The sequence below is a fragment of the Andrena cerasifolii genome, chromosome 6, assembly GCF_050908995.1.
Source record: "Andrena cerasifolii isolate SP2316 chromosome 6, iyAndCera1_principal, whole genome shotgun sequence".
Taxonomy (NCBI): domain Eukaryota; kingdom Metazoa; phylum Arthropoda; class Insecta; order Hymenoptera; family Andrenidae; genus Andrena; species Andrena cerasifolii.
Window position 1 is genome coordinate 16,181,402 of NC_135123.1, and position 19,686 is coordinate 16,201,087.

Sequence of the window (19,686 nt, forward strand, 5' to 3'; positions counted from 1 at the left end):
TACTAATATATAAAAGTGAAACGTTGGATGTTTGTTTTTTCTCCTTTCACGCCTAAACAGCTAAATGGATATCAATCAAATTTTAAGTATACATTACATACGTCCTAGATTCGATTATAGGCTATTTATTTATTTTCTTAGGCTCTTTTATGTTGGAAAAATCATAAATGATTCCCAGGTGACACGGGTCAGCTAGTGTTGTAATAAATTTGATAAATGATTAAGTTCGTAATTCGTTTCTTTGTCGAAACGTGCATGTAATAAAGACGAATTATTATTATTATTAATATATTTCGCCTACTTTGCAGTGACTGAACGGAGAAGCATATACACGCCAGCATTGAATTTCAGTGCTAGTTTCACATTTTTCACCCTCACCTCGCTATTCACCCCAATTACCGCAATTCGTTCGTTGTAATGCAGAAGCTTTCTAGCAACGAGGCAATTATACAAATACGCGATTACTGCGCCACGACACGTGCTGCGTGAATGGAGAAACTATTGCGAAAAGAGTGTGATATGTATCTTGGGGGTGGATTAATGTCATTGAGGAAGAGAGCTCGATAGCGGCATTAAAAGCTCCAAATGAAATGTCCCTGCGACGACGAGGGAACGATGAAACGATCCAGAAGACAGGCGAATGGTATTTCTTTGTTTCTTTTGCCCATGGAAAGTGTTCCTCGTGGCGAAACGGGCGAAAAATTACGATGGAAGTGTGCGTAATGGCCCGGGGCCGCGTGAAATAAATTTCCCCGAGTATCTCCGCGAAACTATTCAAACGGATGAGTCGTTAGGTCGTCATTCGACCCCACTGTTCTGGTCGTTTTACTCTCTCCCCATTTTCCGTGATGGAAATCGAAGATCAGATCGCGTGAAATTGCCAGAAATTATTCGCCTATTTTTAACAATTCAACGGCGCAGTTTGTCTGGCAATGCAACGCAGGCATTCTGTCTGACAGTTAAATATAAACGTGGTTGATTCATGGTATTCGAGTAAATGTTACATTAATATCTTCTCCAAATTTTCTGCGTGGACTCCAAAATGTATAAGGAGGATATATTCGAATATTATCCATTAATCCTTTAGTTGGCTTTAATGGACCTTTGTGCTTCCCTGTACCTAGCTTCATTTTGGCTGTTAAGGTAAGAACAAAGAGCAAAGTTGCAAATGTGCTACTCTCTCGATTTGTACATCTGAAGGGTAAGGGGGGGGGGGGAAACAGGGAATGTCACAAAACAGCTTTATCGAGAAAATTAAGTTTTAATACTTTTAGTCCACCAGTAAAGAAACAAGGTTTAATGAATTCACCTGCATTCTTCATGACGTGAAGCTTATACACTAATTATGCATCAGAATAAATTAGCAATAAAATAATAATTGTTTTACATTATTTTAATAATTTTTCAGGTTTGAACAGGGCAGCATACTCAAACGAAATAACACTACTATTATTGTCAAAACGAGGAAACTCACTTATTTTATTAATTGTGGCTCGACAGATATGTAGTCCCAGTTGCCGCCAACAAAATGTGCTATAAATCGCAATATCACGAGAAATGGAAATTCCTCGTTTTTCCCCTTACCCTTCATAAACGTCCTCAGCAGCTAACGGGTTAATAATAAGAAGAGGAACTGTCATGATCATTCTATTCTAAACGCGAAGAAGTTTGAGTCTATATAGTATCGTAATAGCTCAAAATGAGTCTTCAATTCTGTATGATAATAACGAAGTGTAGGACCTCTTCTATCAAACAGCAGAATCCGAATATCTAAATAACACTTCAACGACACAGGATTTCACTGACAGATTAATCCCAAGCTTGACTACGGTCATTTTATCCGATTGAAGAATTAATAATGACACGCTCAATTAATTTTAGCCACGTGTAAATACAGACATAATTGAAAAGTCGACCGATAACGAAGCAATCTTATCAGTGTCCGTGGCGTTTAAAGAAACGATAGTATCGAGCTTGTACACCGGATTATGCGATTAAGCGTAGACGTATTTAGCGACCCATTAGCGGCCACTTTATGCCAGAAAGTGTTCACGCGTGCCAGCGCCGTGTAACAAATACCTAGTGTCGCTAAAATAAAGGCAGTGGTTTGCGAAGGCGTGACATGGGTAACAGGAAGTGACAACATATCCTCATTGCGTATCGGAGGAGCAAGTGAACACCCCTCCATTCAGCGACAGGTGGTATTCACTTAGTGCCACTGTTTGCGAGGGGGGAAGGGGGGTTTTATTCTACGCTGAAATGACGATACTTCCATGCGAACGATTAGCAGAGATTAATACGTCAGCGCACGACACACTTAAGAGGGTCCAATTAACGATATAATTTCCTGCAACGTAAAATTTTCATATCACGTACCTTCGTGGCGCCTGAAAAGCTTCACGAGGTGGGGTAGAATTTTTAACGTAACCGAGAAAGGGATGATCCTTCGCGCAACCATGAAACTGTGGAATGGAATGGGTTGTTTTCATGGAAACTGAGCTTGAAAATCCATCGAACACACATATACCGTTAAGGAACTATTACTTTCTGCTCAGTTTAGAGGGCTTCTCGGTTTAATATTTATTTTTAAAATAATAAAACCCTAAACCATGGAAATTTTTATACTAAAAGATAAATGTATGTTTAAAGTTTCCCAGAAAATTTTAAGAAGTTGAAATTAAGTATAATTGAATTATTTATAAACTATGGAATAATAAGATGACTGGGGGCTAGCTTTTGATCATCTAAAATACATGGAAACTAATTTCTCATCACGAAAGGATCATGACGACAATTTATTATGATTTATATCCTCTAGAGCTTATTTTAAACCTTCTTCGCTATACTTTTTATAAGGGCTCTTCTTCTTTGTACTTGTCATTTTATGTTATGCCTAAAACACTTGTTTGAACAAACCTATGTGTTATTCAGGTGATCAAAAAATTAGTTACACAAGAAAAAATTGAAGCTAAATAATGATCACTGACTTTCAAAGCAAAATGATATATATAATACTAAAATTCTTGCCTTACATTCTAAGTAAACTATTTACTAAACAAAATGTATGAAAATACCTTTATTAGTTGCAAAACCAGCAAAGAGATCGGCCGTGTCGTCGATGGTGATCTCTTACTTCGATCAGTAAGAGATGGCCGTCCAAAAACGGCTTTCAGCAAGGGTGCTACCTTGCACATTTATTTCCCCCAAACCTCGCAATGCTAACTGCTTTCACATACAACACACGTATTTCTAAATTGTCAATTTTTATTTTATAAATTATTTCAAACAATTATTCGTTGACATAGACATAAGAGAACGATTTATTTCACGAATTGATAAAAAATTACTGCCTGATCAAGAACTAAGTAGTTCCATAACGGTACTTAACTAATTCGAAAGCGACTTCCGCCTTACTCGTATGATAATCCTCTAACCAAACGCAACGTGATCCAACCCCAACCTGTTACGTTACCTCCCACATCCAAGGGTGCAATGGACTCGAACCGCTTCGAGTCAGCTGCACAGCCACTATTCTTCGCCACCACTCATCAACCCGTTACGAAATTAGCCTGGTTTTTCGCGGGGGTTACGGTTCACGACAAATCTTTCGCGTCCAGCAGAAATACCGAACCCCCACCATCCCCCAGTCACCTATCGAGCAACGAGACAGAGAGAGAGAGAGAGGGGGGGAGAGAGTTCTCGCTGGTGTTCGCAGGAAGTGACGACATATCCTCGGCATGTGCTCAAGAATTAGTGGACGTGTGTACAAAGCGGCAGCTGTCGTCCAAGTGGCATTGCACTGTCGGCTTTAAAGTTGCGATTCGCGTTGCGTGCGATCGCGCGCGCTCACGCAAGAAGCCACCGCGACGAGTCCAGGAAGGAACGAGACGCTGGCCTGTCTGGGGAGGAAGCAAGGAAGAAAGGGAAACGGCGGGAGTAAAGCGAAAGGAAACGACGGGGGAACGGGGCCGGGCGAGGACGAGGGCGAATGAGACGTGGTAGCGGAGGGTCGAGGTGGCAGCCCAAGTCGGCGTGGCATCGCCAGATGCGCGGCACATTTTAATTAACGTCCAGACATCCTCCGAGACGGGTGACCCCGAGCTCAGGGCCATCCGATGACCCTTTTCCCAGCGACCATCTCTCTCGGGTTCTGGGGAACGGATAACAGGAAGTGACCCTCCCCCACCCGGCCCCTGTCGCCACCAAGGAGAGGATTCGCTGGCCTGGCTGCACGATAATGCCGTGATAACTCCAACGTACTCTTCTCGCGCTGGTGAATGGACGAGCCACGAATGGCAATCGGCGGGGCACGCTTAATTGGTCGGGCGAAATGTATTCGATCGCCGTGAGTTCACATTTCGAAGCGCACGGTGGTCCTCGCTTGTGCAGCCCACAAATGGAATAAGTAATTTTATTGCGGCATTAAAAACCATTTCGCCGACGAACTAATGCATATCGCTCGTCCCTTTCCTGCCATGAAAGAAGGCACGAACCGTGGGCGCTGGTTCGTGATTTTCTTTTTTATTAAAGTTGTTAATGTTTGTTTATTGTGGTAGGTGAAGTTGTTGAGTTTCTAGGGGTTTGTGATGAATGGAATTGCCATGTGCTTGACGGTTACAGGATGCTTGGTAGTTCGACGGTGGATAGGTCCATTTGGCTCCATGATTCATTCATACATAGAATGTTTTTTAATTATGTTTATGTTCGATTTTGATGTTATTGCGATCCAAGTTTATGGTTTTCTTAAAGGAATGACCAGGGTCGAAATGAACCCTGTTTTCGTGAGGGGTTAAGGGATGGTGTATATGCTTCAAATAAATTTGAGAGTTCAAATAAGTGAAGTTCTGTAAAAATACCCATTATGGGAGTTTATATATCTCCTTGCTTCATGCATTCAATTAGCCACGTAGAAAGGCACCTACCTCGATTTAATAAACCGATCAAGAGGTTAATAAACGTGATCTGCGTGTCCATTTTTTTCGTGTCCATGCTTTTATATGGGATTCAACGTTGTTATTTAGCACTGTGCAACTTTGCTGTGGTAAGAACTTGTTAATAAATCGTTAATAGCTGCTGGGTGCCCGGCCAACAAGTTTGCAATATTAAACGTACCGAGGGACTATAAGCTATCTGTTGTTGGAATCGTAAAGCTGCTTGTTTCCGTGGAACTGTGTAGTTTGATATGATTTATTGCGCATACAGTGCTATATATTGAGTAAAACACAATTACAGGTTTATTGCTCTTGAAGGGATCCCTCTCAAGTGCTTTAAAAGGTTATTGCTTTAAAAGCAGATTTCATTTCTCTTTATTTTCTGAAGAAGGATTTAATACCGCCGAGATTGGCGAAATATATTTTTACTCTAGCATTTGAAACTTTCTGCCATCTGATTAACTAATATTTAAAAACCTGAATAAAGTATCTATCGCGCGATTAATTTTATATGTCTTCGGCAAAGAAACTTGCGGCAATAAATTCCAATAATTCCTAGGCACAAATCAAAGTACTTTTTAAAAAAAGTTTCTCGATTCCTGCAACTGCCAAATATTGATATTGATACGCTCCATTGCAAGTTATGTCACTTGCTATTCCGGGAAGCACAGAATTATCAACGATTCTGACTTTACTCCGAAACATCGATAAACACGAAGATTTCTGCAAATACGTTATATCGGGGGTCGTTGCAATCTGTTACGGGCAAACGTGAAATACGCTCGAGCTACCTTCCCGCGAGCCGATAATGCACGAAAATCGATCGCTAATCGCTGTTCACACTATCGTTTCGTTGAACTAAAGGTGCGCTCGTGCACACTCGATACACGTGGCTATATTATTCAGGGTGGCGTCAGCGTGTCAACAGGGGGAAAGCGTTGATCGAATCAAAAATTGCGATTACATTTATAATTAAGATTTATAAATATTTAGAAAAGACATTTGCGCTAAGAAAAAATATTTGCGTTCACAAGCATATCTTAGATTTCGATCGCAAATGGTTAATGTGAACTTTGGAAACCTTAAGTCGAAAGTGACGAACGCTTTAAGATGATAGGGAGAAATGGTCCCTTTACTCAGCAGAGAGAAATATAACATTAAATAAAGAAATATTTCCCCCTCCCCTCGGTCTTTTAAATCAACCCCAAAATTGTCAAATCCATTCTACTTAAAACCTTTAATTACGCTTACTAAGTTACTCTCTATTTTACATTACATCCATCCATAGATCACAAATACCCCCTGCAAAGCCGACCACATAATTCTCAAAAGCTACCCAAAACCATATCCACAAACGTACGAACAATAATCGCCACCCCGAAAGAATATAAATTAATTCGGAAGAACCACTCCTTGTTTTAATTTCCTCCACCTAAAACACCCGAACGCCCTTACAAGTTTGTACCTCTATCCCATTGTAACAAACAATCGTCCAGGGGAAATGAATGGAATGTTAAAAGAAAAAGCATCGGGAAAACTGTAAAGAAAGGCTCGAGACGAGTAGCGTCTCTCGATCCGTCCCTGCGGTTGTACGTCGTCATACTTGCACGTTGGATTACGTTGCCGGCGAGTCAGTCATTCATAAAAATAACGCGGTCGGCGCACGCAGCCAGATACTACTACTACGAGGAGCACATTCAGCGCTCGTCGCTCACGTAGTACGATGCACGTACGCCGGCGTAAAGCGTACACACGTAAAAATGCGGATACATTCATGTGGTTATTGTGCAGCTAGGTGAGCGTAACCCGCCAGGAAAGGGGAAGACGAGAAAGTGGAGTCGGAACGGCTCGAGTCAGACCGGGCTTCCAGCTAGGGCTGTCGCGAGCGTTCACGAGCTACCAGCCGATCTATGCTCGACTTGGACTACGCGGACGAGATCGATTGATTGAATATTTTGGTCAGCTTCGATATTAGGAAATTTCAGTTCTTTGGATCACTTTTACGAAAGTATCAAGTACATTGGAATAAGAAACGATGAAACAGCAGAGTGATTTGTTTTACCTCGAATGAATCGGATTTGATGAGTGTTCCTCAATTCGAATATTTGGAACGAATGGAATTTCTTTCGAATACAGGACGTTTCAAGTATTTAGTTGGTCGATTCAGTTGCGATTACCGTTTGTCGGTTCTTAAATTTAAAACACCGGTTTTAGATGTACTAGAATTAAGATGTGAAAATTAGGTAATTATTTAATTAAAAATGTTAATATTTTGACTTGAAGTTTACTGTAAAACTAATCTTCATGAGCTCATATTTTCTGGAGAAAGATACTAAATGAAATAAAGATTTATAATTTATATTCTGTAAGAATTTTAGTTATTTTAGTTTTTTTAGTTTGGTTTTGTATGCAGTATATTTTATTTTGTTATATTTTTGTAGTTCCATAAATATTAAAAAAACTAAAAAAGTTTAAAATAGGTTTAAATATTTCTTTACTGGTTTAATTATATTTTTTTGTAAAAATTAAATAATGGAATTCGAGAACTGTTTTTTTTCTTCAAAAGCTGAATTTTTTGTAAACCCTACTCGCGATCTGCATAGGGTTTGCGTGGTCTTGTGTAATACTGGTAAAAGTTTCATTAACCAAAGGAATTTACTTGCATTTGAAACACGAGCATCTGATAGTTTTTACTGAAAAGAAGATTTTTGTGTAATATATACGCACTATAATAATTTTCAATGGTTAACTAGCAACGGTAGGAACAGAATAATATTCGGAAAAGAATGAGAAAATGTTTGCCATATTGCAACACGACCGTGAACTTATTAGAGGAGCGAAGATCAAAGTAAACAGCCATCATACAACGTTGCAAAAACTCGATTTAAAAAGCATATCAGTTGCGAGTAATCTTGTACATAAACAATCGTCGATATATCAAAGTGCGAAGAAGTTGCTGGTAAATGGTAAACAAACCAGCGGTGATTCAGTAATTCTAACAAATGGATAAGATAAAATAAATGTTTGCATGGAAGTGGTCAGAAAATATGCTTTCTATGTGTATGAAAGCACTTTAAAAAGTTAAAAATTCAATGTTTTACCTCAGTTACAATTTCCGCGGAAAGTGTTCAACTTCCGTGAATTACGAATCTTGCTTTTCCACTATATTCCACAATCTTTGTAACGGTGAAGACACGAAATTACTCAATTTCAAAGGAGGTAATAAGAATTCGTTTAAAGAACCGCTATAATGTACACAACTTAATACAAAAATGCCACGTGCATCTTTATTATTCTCTCGAATTTCGTTTAGCCTAATATGGGGTTTCAATTTTCATTTCTTCGAGAGAATTTTAATACAGAGTGTAAAATTACAGCTGCCACCAGCTGATATCTCTAAAGCAAAATTAAAAATCAAATTCTTGCTTTGTAGTGTCAAATGGCGGAATATTTTATTCAATGCGGACAATATTGTAGTTTATTTCTTAACAAATAAAACGAACTTAGACAATCGAATGATTATTCTTTGTACGATTATACTATAAAGGTAATATTAATAGGAAAGTTCTTATTCGAATCAATAAAACGGGCAAGTAGAAACGTCCGGTACGTGACCAGACACGCGCCAATAGAATCGAAAGAACTTCAAATTGGGTTATTAATACCTACCAGCTACCACCAGTTAATAAAGTATTTTAATAGTGGACATAGTACTTCACATTCATAATTTCAAAACTGTTTTACCCATAAATGAATATAGATATGTACTTCAAAATGTACACTTCAAAATTTTATATCTCTTAGTTCGGATATGTTAGCTTCTAACACTCTCAATTTTATCTAACATATACTGTTTTTACACGACGCCTCGTTTTCGAGAAAAACTATCTTCGAAGATGTAACAAGTACGAACGCACCCAATTCTGTGTCCATTCAATTGATTTCGCATTAAATTACCCATATTTGTTCCCGCACATTTTATATTTCGCAATTCAAATTATTCCATAAGACAAAGCGATCGCTTATATAAAATCTTCATGCATAAAGTCCGAAATTATTGAAAATGTCACCCGTTCTGTCCCATACGTACGCATGCAACCGTCACGTGCATTTCTCCGTACTCTATAGATTATCTAACCATATCAATAAAATGACTGAGAACCTTCGTCCACATAAGCCATCAAGTAATACAGATACAAGTCATAATATTGACAAGGTTGATAAATCCAAAACACGAGTAGAGGCACTCTGAAGTAGAATCCGCCGAGTCATATGTGCCTGGTAAATTTTCTAAATCATTTTTCTCAAAAAACGAGCCCCCACGCGAAAGGATTCTATTATACATACTCGACCTATTTTTTTCTTTATCTAAAATCATGAATTTCCCGTTTGCGCCACCAATTACAAGACACCCTGTGTATATGGGCGCATCGAGTCGCGTCGATTAAGTTCTTTTTCGAAAGATTCCAACGGAGCATAAGAACGTGTACTATACATGATGCAAAAATATATCGCGGGGAAATAACGTGCGGCCATTCGAGGGCACACTGAAACGCGGATGTGCGTATTTACATACACTTGAACGCACTTACGCTTCCCGTAATAATTAGTATCCGTTCCACGAATTAACCACCGGGACTGATGCCTTTCCCATCCCCTACTATCGCGCGAGCCATTCAATCTGGTGCAACGAAATTCTCGCGAGGCTCGTGAGATCCACGTCTCTGGCTACGTCGCCGGAAGGGAGCTCGAGTTCCGTTGCGGGAAACGTAAACGTCCAATCACGCACCACGTCACACAACCAGAAGAAAAATTCCGGCTTACGAAATCGCGGACAAAAGAGTGCGCGATAAATGTTTCAGCGAAATAGTTCAGAGATCTCGGAGATCAAGAAATATACCGCGACATAGTATGACGTGTGCGACTATGTTGCATTTTAGCAAATTGCGAAGTTATAATTTCCTACATAGTGTTGAAATGTTGAACATAAAAAGTAAAGAGAGTAAGTTTTAAATTTTCTAATTACTTAGCATTTTTTTACAGAAGCAGAAGTAGGTGATGTATCTTAAGAGTACCCTCCGGTTAAATGCTTGAAAAATACGCAATTTTCATGAATTAAAAACAAAAAAACTGAACGACATACAGTAAAAATGCTTATTGGACTTTATTACTTCATATCTGAAGAATAAACAAAAAGTTATTGTTTGAATTTTATTAATTTTTACCTTAGATATACAGCATTTATTGTACCGCTGTAGAAATTAGAGCTCTTGACGGACGCCACTGTAAAAAGCTTAATTATTACGAACCGATTTCAAAAACTCTTACGGGATTCTATTCATAATTAGACTCGCTATCGACTTATCCGCAAAGAGTAATTTTGGATCGCCCATTTTTTTTTTATGGACAGATTTATGCGTAGAGAAACTGCTTTTTTGCAACATTGTGTTTAAACATGTGCTGAAAATCGCGGGATTGTTTGTTTTTGCAATGAAGACGGATAAGACGATAAAAGCATTCACATATATTTTAAGAATGTTTTTAGTTTTTTTATTTCAGACGATCCTGTCACTAGTTCTGATGGTCTTCTGGTTCTGAAGCTCTAATTTCTACAGTGGTACAATGAATACTGTATATCTAATGCAGAAATTGATAAAATTCAAACAACAATGTTTTTGTTTGCTCTGAAAGTATGTAGTAATAATGTCCAAAAAGCTTTTTTACTGTCTGCTGTTCAGTTTCTTTTGGTTCAATTCATGGAAATCGCGCATTTTTCCAGCGTTTTGACAGGAGGGTACCTTGAAATTAAAATATGAAAAACGGTACCTATATAAAGAGCAGTGTGCCATATTGCAAAGAGAAGTTCGAGTACCCTTCGTTTTCTATAAGGAAAATTACCGAGCGTGGAAGATAACAGTCTGCCGTATCGAGGTCATTGTGTCTAACAAGTCTGTTTTTGCATACCGCCGATTTCCCTGGTACCGATAGTCTAGATACGTACATCCGCCATTTTTAATTATCAAGCGACCCCTGTTTCCTCACCCTTGGCAAAATAATGCGTTATTATCATAGACCAAATTTACTATCGAATTTTAATAACCGATTACGTTTATCACGTGTTCTCCTTCGCCTTTCCCGCCTTAATGTGCTGATAATTTAAGCGCCGCGAAGGAAAGCAAGCAAGCCTGCGATTCCTCGGGTTTTCACACCTTTCGACTTCCATTACCAAAAAGAATCGCGGGCAACACACGCGTAGCTTCACGAGTGTTGAAATCCTCCATTCTGTCAGGTTCGGCGGACCTTTAATTTCGACACGAGACAAGGATGTCATAAATTTGTCCCTCATACATAAAATTCCCCTCGCGTTTCCGAGGGACCCTCCCGCACGCGAAAGGATGCACGTAAAAATGCTTCGAGATCCCCTACGAAGCCCATCCAATGACATAAATTCGAGAACGAATAGAATTGATTACCGGCACCGGAGAGTGAGCAATCCACTCTTACAGGCAAACACAAACACGCTCTTTTCGCCAGGGATGCTATTCCCCACGATATTAACGTTCTTAAATGACTGTACCTATAAAGACTGCTCTTCTGCCCTTATGGGTGGGTGGACCGAGGGATGCTGAGCCCTCGCGTACTCGGCTATTCGTTCGCTCAGAATTGCATAACTTCGTCAGTTATGTAGATTTCAACGTAATATTGTAGGGACTCGTTTTCAGAACTTCATACTTAAAATAATTTGAAAACCCAGAAACTGCTTTTAGTCCAAGTGTCCAACTATTAGCTTCCCGAATCCAATCCAGTGGGCAACTGTCGCTTCTCTTAGAATCAGGGAAATCGTTTCATCTATGTCGAACGTGCACAACCCCTTAAAAATGTGGCGTGTGCCACTTTGGACGCATGAAAATCATAGGTTTATTTAGTATTTTTTTTTTCCTTTTGAATAAGTAATAAACTCAATAGAAAATGTGATTAATGGCGTTTATTATACACCTCTTGAAGACTAAAAAAAAATTTAACAAAATACCGGTGATAGAGCCGCTACGCGGTGAGTCCTTTGCGATTGACTCGCGAAACGGCGTTGCGTGGATCTCGAAGTCTATTCATCAGATTAACTTCAAATTTTGGGAGAATCTTCCTTTTATGGTAATCTAAAGATGTACATGCAGATATTTCAAAATAAACATTTGTATGGAAATGGTGAGTGTTCGAAGAAAAATTGTGATTATTAGCGGGAAATTTGGTTACCAAAATGTAGCTAAAATATTTTCAAGCAATCGTGAAAACCGTAAGAGACCCACCGCGTAGCGGTTCTTGCACCGCCATTTTATTGAAAAAAAATAAATAAATTTCTAATCTTCAAGGGATTTATAATAAATGCCATTCATCAGATGTTCCATTAAGTTCACTATTTAAAAGCCAAAAATTGCTAAATAAACCTATGATTTTCATGCGTCGAAGGTGACACCCCCTTTAACTTCTTTAACCCTATACAGGGTCTTCCACACGACAAACCAACTCCTTTCATCCAGTTATCAGATTCATAGCTGTCACAGGTTACTAGCGAACCATTCACGACATATCACCTCATTCGACAGGCTCATCAGAAGCCTGGAGTTTCGGGGTGCCGTTGCCGTGGGCCAGGTTTCGCCGAAGGAAGCCGCCGTCCGAGGCCAATAACGGGAAAAGCAGATCGGTATCGCCTCTCACTCTCCGGCGACGGAGGTGTGCGTGAATGGTCGTGGATACACGGTGGAAGGTAAGTCTTTCCATCGTGACAGAAAAATCCGGCATTCCAGCGCGGCTGCTCGCGAAACGCAGCCAGCGATCCGTGGACGAACGGCGATAGCCGAGCGCCGTTACTTAACGACCGTCTCTTTCAGGGAAAGTTCAGGTCGACGTTTTGCCACGGAACGAACGAGAGAGTCTTCTCCTCGGCGGCCGCGGCAAGATGAACGGTAGAAAGGGGCGAAAGGAGTCTTCTCGTGTCCCAGCAACTGCTTCGAAACCGCGATCCCGTCGCCTCCGCGCATCGCTTGGGACTTCTGGCCTGATTTCCTGTGCAAGTGGCACTTCATCAGAACAGCACTGTACGCGACCGTTCGATAACTGAACTTACAACTGCTGGTGAATTCTTGGGGCTCGAAACAAGGCTAGGGAGCATTCCACATGTATCGCGATGGTGCGTAAAACAATATTCTTCAGGGTTGTAAGCTGTTTCATTTTTACCATCTCGTTACACGTGCTGATGTAAAAAGTACAACACTTGTGAATTATTTTTTTCTGCCTGAGAGCGACCAATCGGTTTCCAACCCCTTTCTAATCCTCTAGATATGCCAACTGCATTTTATGAAAAATCCCCGCCTCTTTCACTCCAGTTTTTAGTCTGCATATGCAGGCGTTGAACAGGAAAAGTCGTCATTTCGTAGAAAGTGCAACGCGCGTGTACAAGCTCATTGGCAAAATACATTCCAAAGTGGAACTATTGTGGGAAAGGTGTCACCACTGTCACCAGAGTAATGGAAGTGAATAAAACAATACTTATTAAAAATAGTAGTCGTTTACTCTGTTCTGCCTTCTCTCTTTTTTTTTTTTAAAGACAACTACATCGGTTTTTAGTTTTTAATATAAAATTCTTTTTAGAGAAAAGTCGTATTTTGAATTTAAACAAATTTAAAATACCAAATAAAAGAAAGAACAGGTAAAAATTTAAACACTATAAAATCGTGATGTAAAAAATACAACGCGTGTGTAATCATGTTACAAAATGCGGTGCATGTAACGAAAGGTTAAGAGGGTTGTAAACCGTTAAGTACGTATGCACCAAGGTCCACACAATGTGCTGAACATTTGCCCAGGTTCTTGAATTGTCTGTGAGATACTAGAAGGCACTACTGCACTACTTTACATCACTGTATCGCTGCAAGGTATAATACAGTGCGCTCCAAAGTACGCAGTGCGGCGCACAGAGAAAGCAAAGAATTTTATTATATCATCGGAAGACTAAAGTGTAACATAAACACTCATGGGACGTGTTTGAGTGAGATCATACTATGGATTAAAATTGACCAAAGATTAATTAAATACGTAGAGTAAGATTTTCCGAAGAATGATTTTGTAAATGTGTGATCTCACGCGTAGTTCACTGAAAATCAGTAACAGAGAGAATTCCTCCAAATGGTTTATATGGAAAGAAAGTAATGAATCGAACGACTACAGGCAAATGGAACTCATCGTACAGAATTAAACAACTCCTAATTTATCGTTTACTCACTGTCCGCGCGGAATGCGGAATCAATTTCAACCGCGGCCAATAGTTTGGCGATGTAAACACAAATTGCGCGGGGCACATTATTCGTAACGGCAGTGTAACAACAAAAAGAAAAGCTGCTAACGTACTGCAGAGGGAACAAGTTCACTTATATAATTATAGAATTTCTATCTTGATAGACAAATAATTCCGAAACGATTATAAAGCCATAATCGCATGGAATATACAAACGGCAATCAGAAAGAAAATCGAGATTATAGTGTCTCTTATACAAGAAAGACGTGCTTCATTCCCAGCAAAATGCAGGGAGAATAAAAGAAGGAACGGAAAGCCACAGATTATCCATGCGCCTTGATAAACCATTATCCTTCGCAATAGCCGCGATAGTAATTGCAGTAACCGAATAAAAATCACCCATGTAAGTATTCGCGTTGCGAGAGTAGGGGGGGACAAGAATGCAACGATTATTACTCAATTTTTCATTATCCACGCGCGTGAACGGGTGTTACTCAACGACCCCTTCGGGGAAAGTGCGGGTCTGCCCTAGTCTAGGTGAAAGAAATTCTCGAACGGCTGTTACAACCGCAATACGCAAGGCCGATGGATCGAACGGCTTCCGATTTCGAAACCGCGGCTCAAACAGCTAGCTGATATACGCCATTTTCTAGCGTCCGGCTATTTGTGTCAATGAATTCTGCAAATTTTCACCCACCCCCGTGGCAGTCGCTGGGTGGACATTCGGACATTATTGCGTAACGGAGAAGTGCTCCGTCAGACCATCGATCGCGACCTCCAGACTACTTAGTGCGATTTCATTTATCGCGGGAGAAAGAATTCTGTAAAAATGGGACCCGATCAGTTTCATTGGACCAGACTGGCAGAAGATTAGCGAACGAGATATACGATACGTCATAAATTCTTGCGGCGTATGGATGTGTTTATAATGAAGAAATGAAAACATTGAGGGGGATGATGGAGATGGGCTAAAAAACCGCCGCGCGTGTAGCATAAGAAAACGGGGTTAGATGAGCTTCGAACTTTGAGTAATAAATAGTAAGAAAAATAGTGATGACTATAAATAATTCGCGTTATATTATTTTTCAATATTACTTCATGCGTTTTTTTTTGTAAGAGATCAGCTGTGATTTTAAATTTTCAGAAATGTGAAGCATTTTATCGAATAAATTAATTAATCATTATGTTAAGAGTCTAGAAGTTTCGATTTCCTAGTACGGATCTTAAAGTTATAGAAAGCACGAATACTTTAATTGAAAAATTTATTTTACTTCATTTTAAAATAACGAATTAAATTAAAGTAAATTAATATAAAAGGAATTGAATTAAACTCTTTTCATGGTACTGCCTTACGCGACAACCGGAGTCATTTAATTTCAAATTAACTTTTTTAATCACCCTTGATGTTCACATAGCTGCCACTCCATATATAGTAGAATTGTGTTGAAATTTTCAAGAAGTGGTTTTTGGAAACTCCGAAGCTAATCGACTCGAGTAGTTTACCGTGTTTCGAGGTGAGGGGGGCTTGGATTCTCAGGCACTGGTATCTCTATTTGGGACAAGGAATGAAAAGTTAATGATAACGTGGACGATTACTTTGGTGTGTCCGAGAGAACGATCAACTTAGCAGCAAAGCACCGAGGCCCCGATAAATGTCATCGTTTATCAAGGAACATAAGCGATGTTATGGGAACGTGGTACAGTTATTTTTAATTCACTCGCAACCTTCAACGCGGCAGTAGATATAAGCTTTTCTTGCTCCAACTGTAAGAAGACCTTACGTTTAACTGCAAAAATAAATGTATGTAATACCTGCTCTTTTTACTACTGAGCAGCCATCAAAATTATTATGGTAACTTGTGGTGAGCCGTTAAATCAAATGTCTTTGTACCGAACGTTAACTAGCATCGGTTTACGATGTACTCTGTTATATTATTGTGATGATAAAGCTTGAAATTATGAAGCAAAGTGTTGAAAGTCCTTCAAAATTTGTCAAATTTGTCAAATTACTAATACTAACAATAGCGGAACAGCCCGAAATATTCCAGTATTTCAACTCCTACATTTCCTCCGCTCTTCCTTTGACCTATGTGATAAGACACTTTAGCTAATAACGAAAGATGCACTATTTTGAATTTTTCGCACCATCTAGAATACTCTACCGCATTAGAAAACAGGGCACAGGAATGTCCACGTAAATAAAACCAGCAGTAAACATAAAATTAATCTAAATTTCGTCAGTAAACCTACTTCCCTAACTTATACCTATCTCCCCTAGCGAAGCACCAAACGCTTTATCTTTTAACTTGCCTATACCGCATCGGTGTCTACTGCGTGTCAAATACTGTGACGATCTATACCGTATATCCCCGTCGTTTAACATAAAGTCACGAATAATTAATCGAAGCATTGCGAGCAACCGAGTCTACATTCGACTGAATCTCTGCATTTATTCCGAACAGCTGGGACAATTATTCGATGGGTCTTGAAACTCTCAGCGACTCCTTTGCTTATCAGTCGCCGTCAGACAATTTAGCAACATAACATATTCAGACGCACACATACGCGAATCCTTCCATGCACTCGTGCAGCTCTAATTTGTTTCTACCTGTGGCCATAAAGAGGGAAAAGATGAGACTCTCAAGACCCACTCAAGACTTCCAGGACCTATCAAGCCGTTCAAGGCCCATCGAGACTTTTAAAAACTTTCGCGATCCGAGGAATATTCGAGGCGGCTCCGATGCCCGTAGGCGGTTTACGCGCGCGGCGATCATCCAGCCTCGTAATAAACGAAATCTCAATGGACGAGTTATCTTGGCCGAGTCGCGTGTTAACGGCTCCGGCGAGCTTAACGGCGGCCCGATAAACTTTATCGTTTATCAAGTAGCGCAATGTTATGAAACGCGGCGCGCTCGCCTCCGTTCGTGGCCATACGCAGCCTTGAGAACGGACGGCCAACGTCCTGCCCTCCCGTCCCTCCTTCGTTTTCGACAGATTCCACGGTGTAGCAAAGGACGAAGGCCACTGACCGATCAATCGAGAGATGAAGACACGTGCGGTCGCACTCACCCTGTCGCAGCGTAGCCACAGTATAATGGAGTTCGGGTGCCTCAGTGGGCCACCTAATCCTGAGCCACCGGCTGTCCGTTGCGCTTTCAGTAGTTCCGAGTGCGTTACGCCATGCTGCTCGAACACTTCCAGGGACCTGCAACCGTACGGAATACGAACGTTATCGAACGTTACCGAACTTAACCGAAATGCCTGCTCGCGACGACAGGGACTAGAGCAGCCACCTCCTTGGGCTCTGGAGACCCTACACTATGCGTAAGGTGACTTCGGTTGCATTTCAATTCTGTATGTGAGCAGAGGGGCGTTGACTGAGGACTCCAGGGGATTGAGCGTGTATTACACGAACATACTCGCTAAGTACTGGTACTGCTGATTACTTCCACTTACAATTAGTATTTTCGTCGTTCTTAACAGTTCGCGGCAACTCGAAAGCGGTAGTTGATAATTGGAAGGAGGAAAGTGAGATACAGGTGATACAGGAAGATTTCTGCATATTAATCTCAGCGCCGAAATGATAAATTAAGATAGGTATGGTGCGTTGTTGTGTAATTTTTAAATGAGAGATCCATGTTTCTTAAGTATTATGGATGAAACGAGAAATGTTCTTGCGCCAGGGGAATATATTTATTTTTCGACGATAATATTCGCATGTGTCTGGTAATGGCGCCATTTATTATATTACCTACGCGAAAGCGGCTATTAGGACGAATTCAACGAGATGTGATACGATCAGCGACGAAACTAGGGTGGGGCAGCGGGTGTTTCTGCCCCGGGCCAAATGAGAAATCTTTGTAAAGGAAAGACATAATTTTGGTAACGCTACATCAATGGCTTTATTCAAATTTATATGTTACGTTATTCCATTTGGAATAAAGGAGATACAGATTTTACGGAAAAGTAATTAAAATTATTATTATTATTATTATTATTATTATTATTATTATTATTATTATTATTATTATTATTATTAATTATACGGGAATCCCCATGGTATACAAAAACATAAAACAAGTGCAATTTACAGAGTCTGAACAATAAATTAACCAATAATAAGTAGATAAATAAACTAAATAACTAAACTTAATGGATAAACTAAGTACCACCGTTTAGGTTATTAACATGCCTATGTAGTAACGTGCTGACCGAATTAAAGGAGCCCAGGAAGGGGTCCATGCCACTAAAGTAATGATTAGCAATATAAACTCATCGCTCCCTTAATAGGGTCAATCGTGTAATACTGATATTTCGGTAGCCTCGATACAAAGAGAGGCCTAGACCGCATGTTCCTCACCGGAGCACTGAACGTAACTAAAGGCAAGCAGATCAGGACAACTTATGTGGCCACTGATAATTTTGTACAGAAAATTTATCTATTTAAAATTTATTTATCTCTTATCAATCAGCAAAGAAATTAGGGTACTGGCAATATGTTTCAAACCAGTTAATAAACACGTTTATTATGGCTTTTTATGTAAAGTTTGGATTCAACCTCCTAAGGTGGGCAATACAAAGGGGTAAAATGTCTGGGATGGGGCCAAACAGAATCCTTGCTCCGGGGGCTTACAGCCCAGTTTCATCCCTGGATAGGATAATGATTAAGAGCACAGTACAGGAAGACAGTCTGGCGGGTCTGTTACACATTAGGAGCAGAGCTGAGCAATGATTAATGCCTCGGCTCTTCCAAGAAAATATGGTTACTTTCACAATTGCGAATTTATTGTAAGCTGCGAGATGTGATTTACACCACGGTCTTCTCCATACGAAGCTAGTGAAATGTTTATCTCCTGCATTATTAATTTTCCAGAAAAATTCTGAGCACCAACAACTTGAATATCCTGCACATAACACAAACAACTAAACGGTTTATGTTTCAATATGAAGTATCGATGCATATGATCCAATACGAATATTAACTGACGTATTGCAGGAAAATTCTAATTTACTCGAAGTTGGTGAACTTGGAGCTGCACCCCTCTTGCTGTAAGGTCCTCATTTAAAGTTGCAAACTATTATTACTGGTTGCAACCAGCAAGCAGAATAAAGGAAATAATTCTATCTTGCACACATCACGATGCATTGTTATCAATAGAGGAAAGATAGTTTCTATGGTGAAAATTACAAGAAACGTGTAGAAAATCCGTTTAAAGACTCAAACACTAACGGTGTGTCATATTAAAAGACGCGAGCACTGCCCTAGTACAGGAAAGAAACAGTCCTATTAACGGAAACAGTTCTGGAGCGCATACACCACTGCATCCTGTAATCATTTATTTAGCAGTACTGCTATTACTTTTACGTTAGCGGTACACGCAAAACGTATCACAGCATAATGTTACAACAAGTCGCACTTAACGCAGATGCATATTTATCACAGCGTAACGCAACACGATGCACAAT

General features: G+C 39.9%; 1 protein-coding gene across 4 annotated transcripts in view; it reads right to left on the reverse strand.

Moving 5' to 3' along the window:
- The window catches only part of LOC143370431 (tRNA dimethylallyltransferase), a 116,731-nt gene that overhangs the window by 35,100 nt on the left and 61,945 nt on the right, over positions 1–19,686 (reverse strand). For 3 of the 4 annotated variants that reach the window (XM_076815551.1, XM_076815549.1, XM_076815552.1), the window contains one exon: positions 17,290–17,425. The exons of the other annotated variant lie outside the window; for it this stretch is intronic. In XM_076815551.1, the coding sequence (XP_076671666.1) occupies positions 17,290–17,425 (136 nt within the window). The remainder of the gene's footprint in view (positions 1–17,289; positions 17,426–19,686) is intronic. 4 annotated transcript variants of the gene reach the window in all.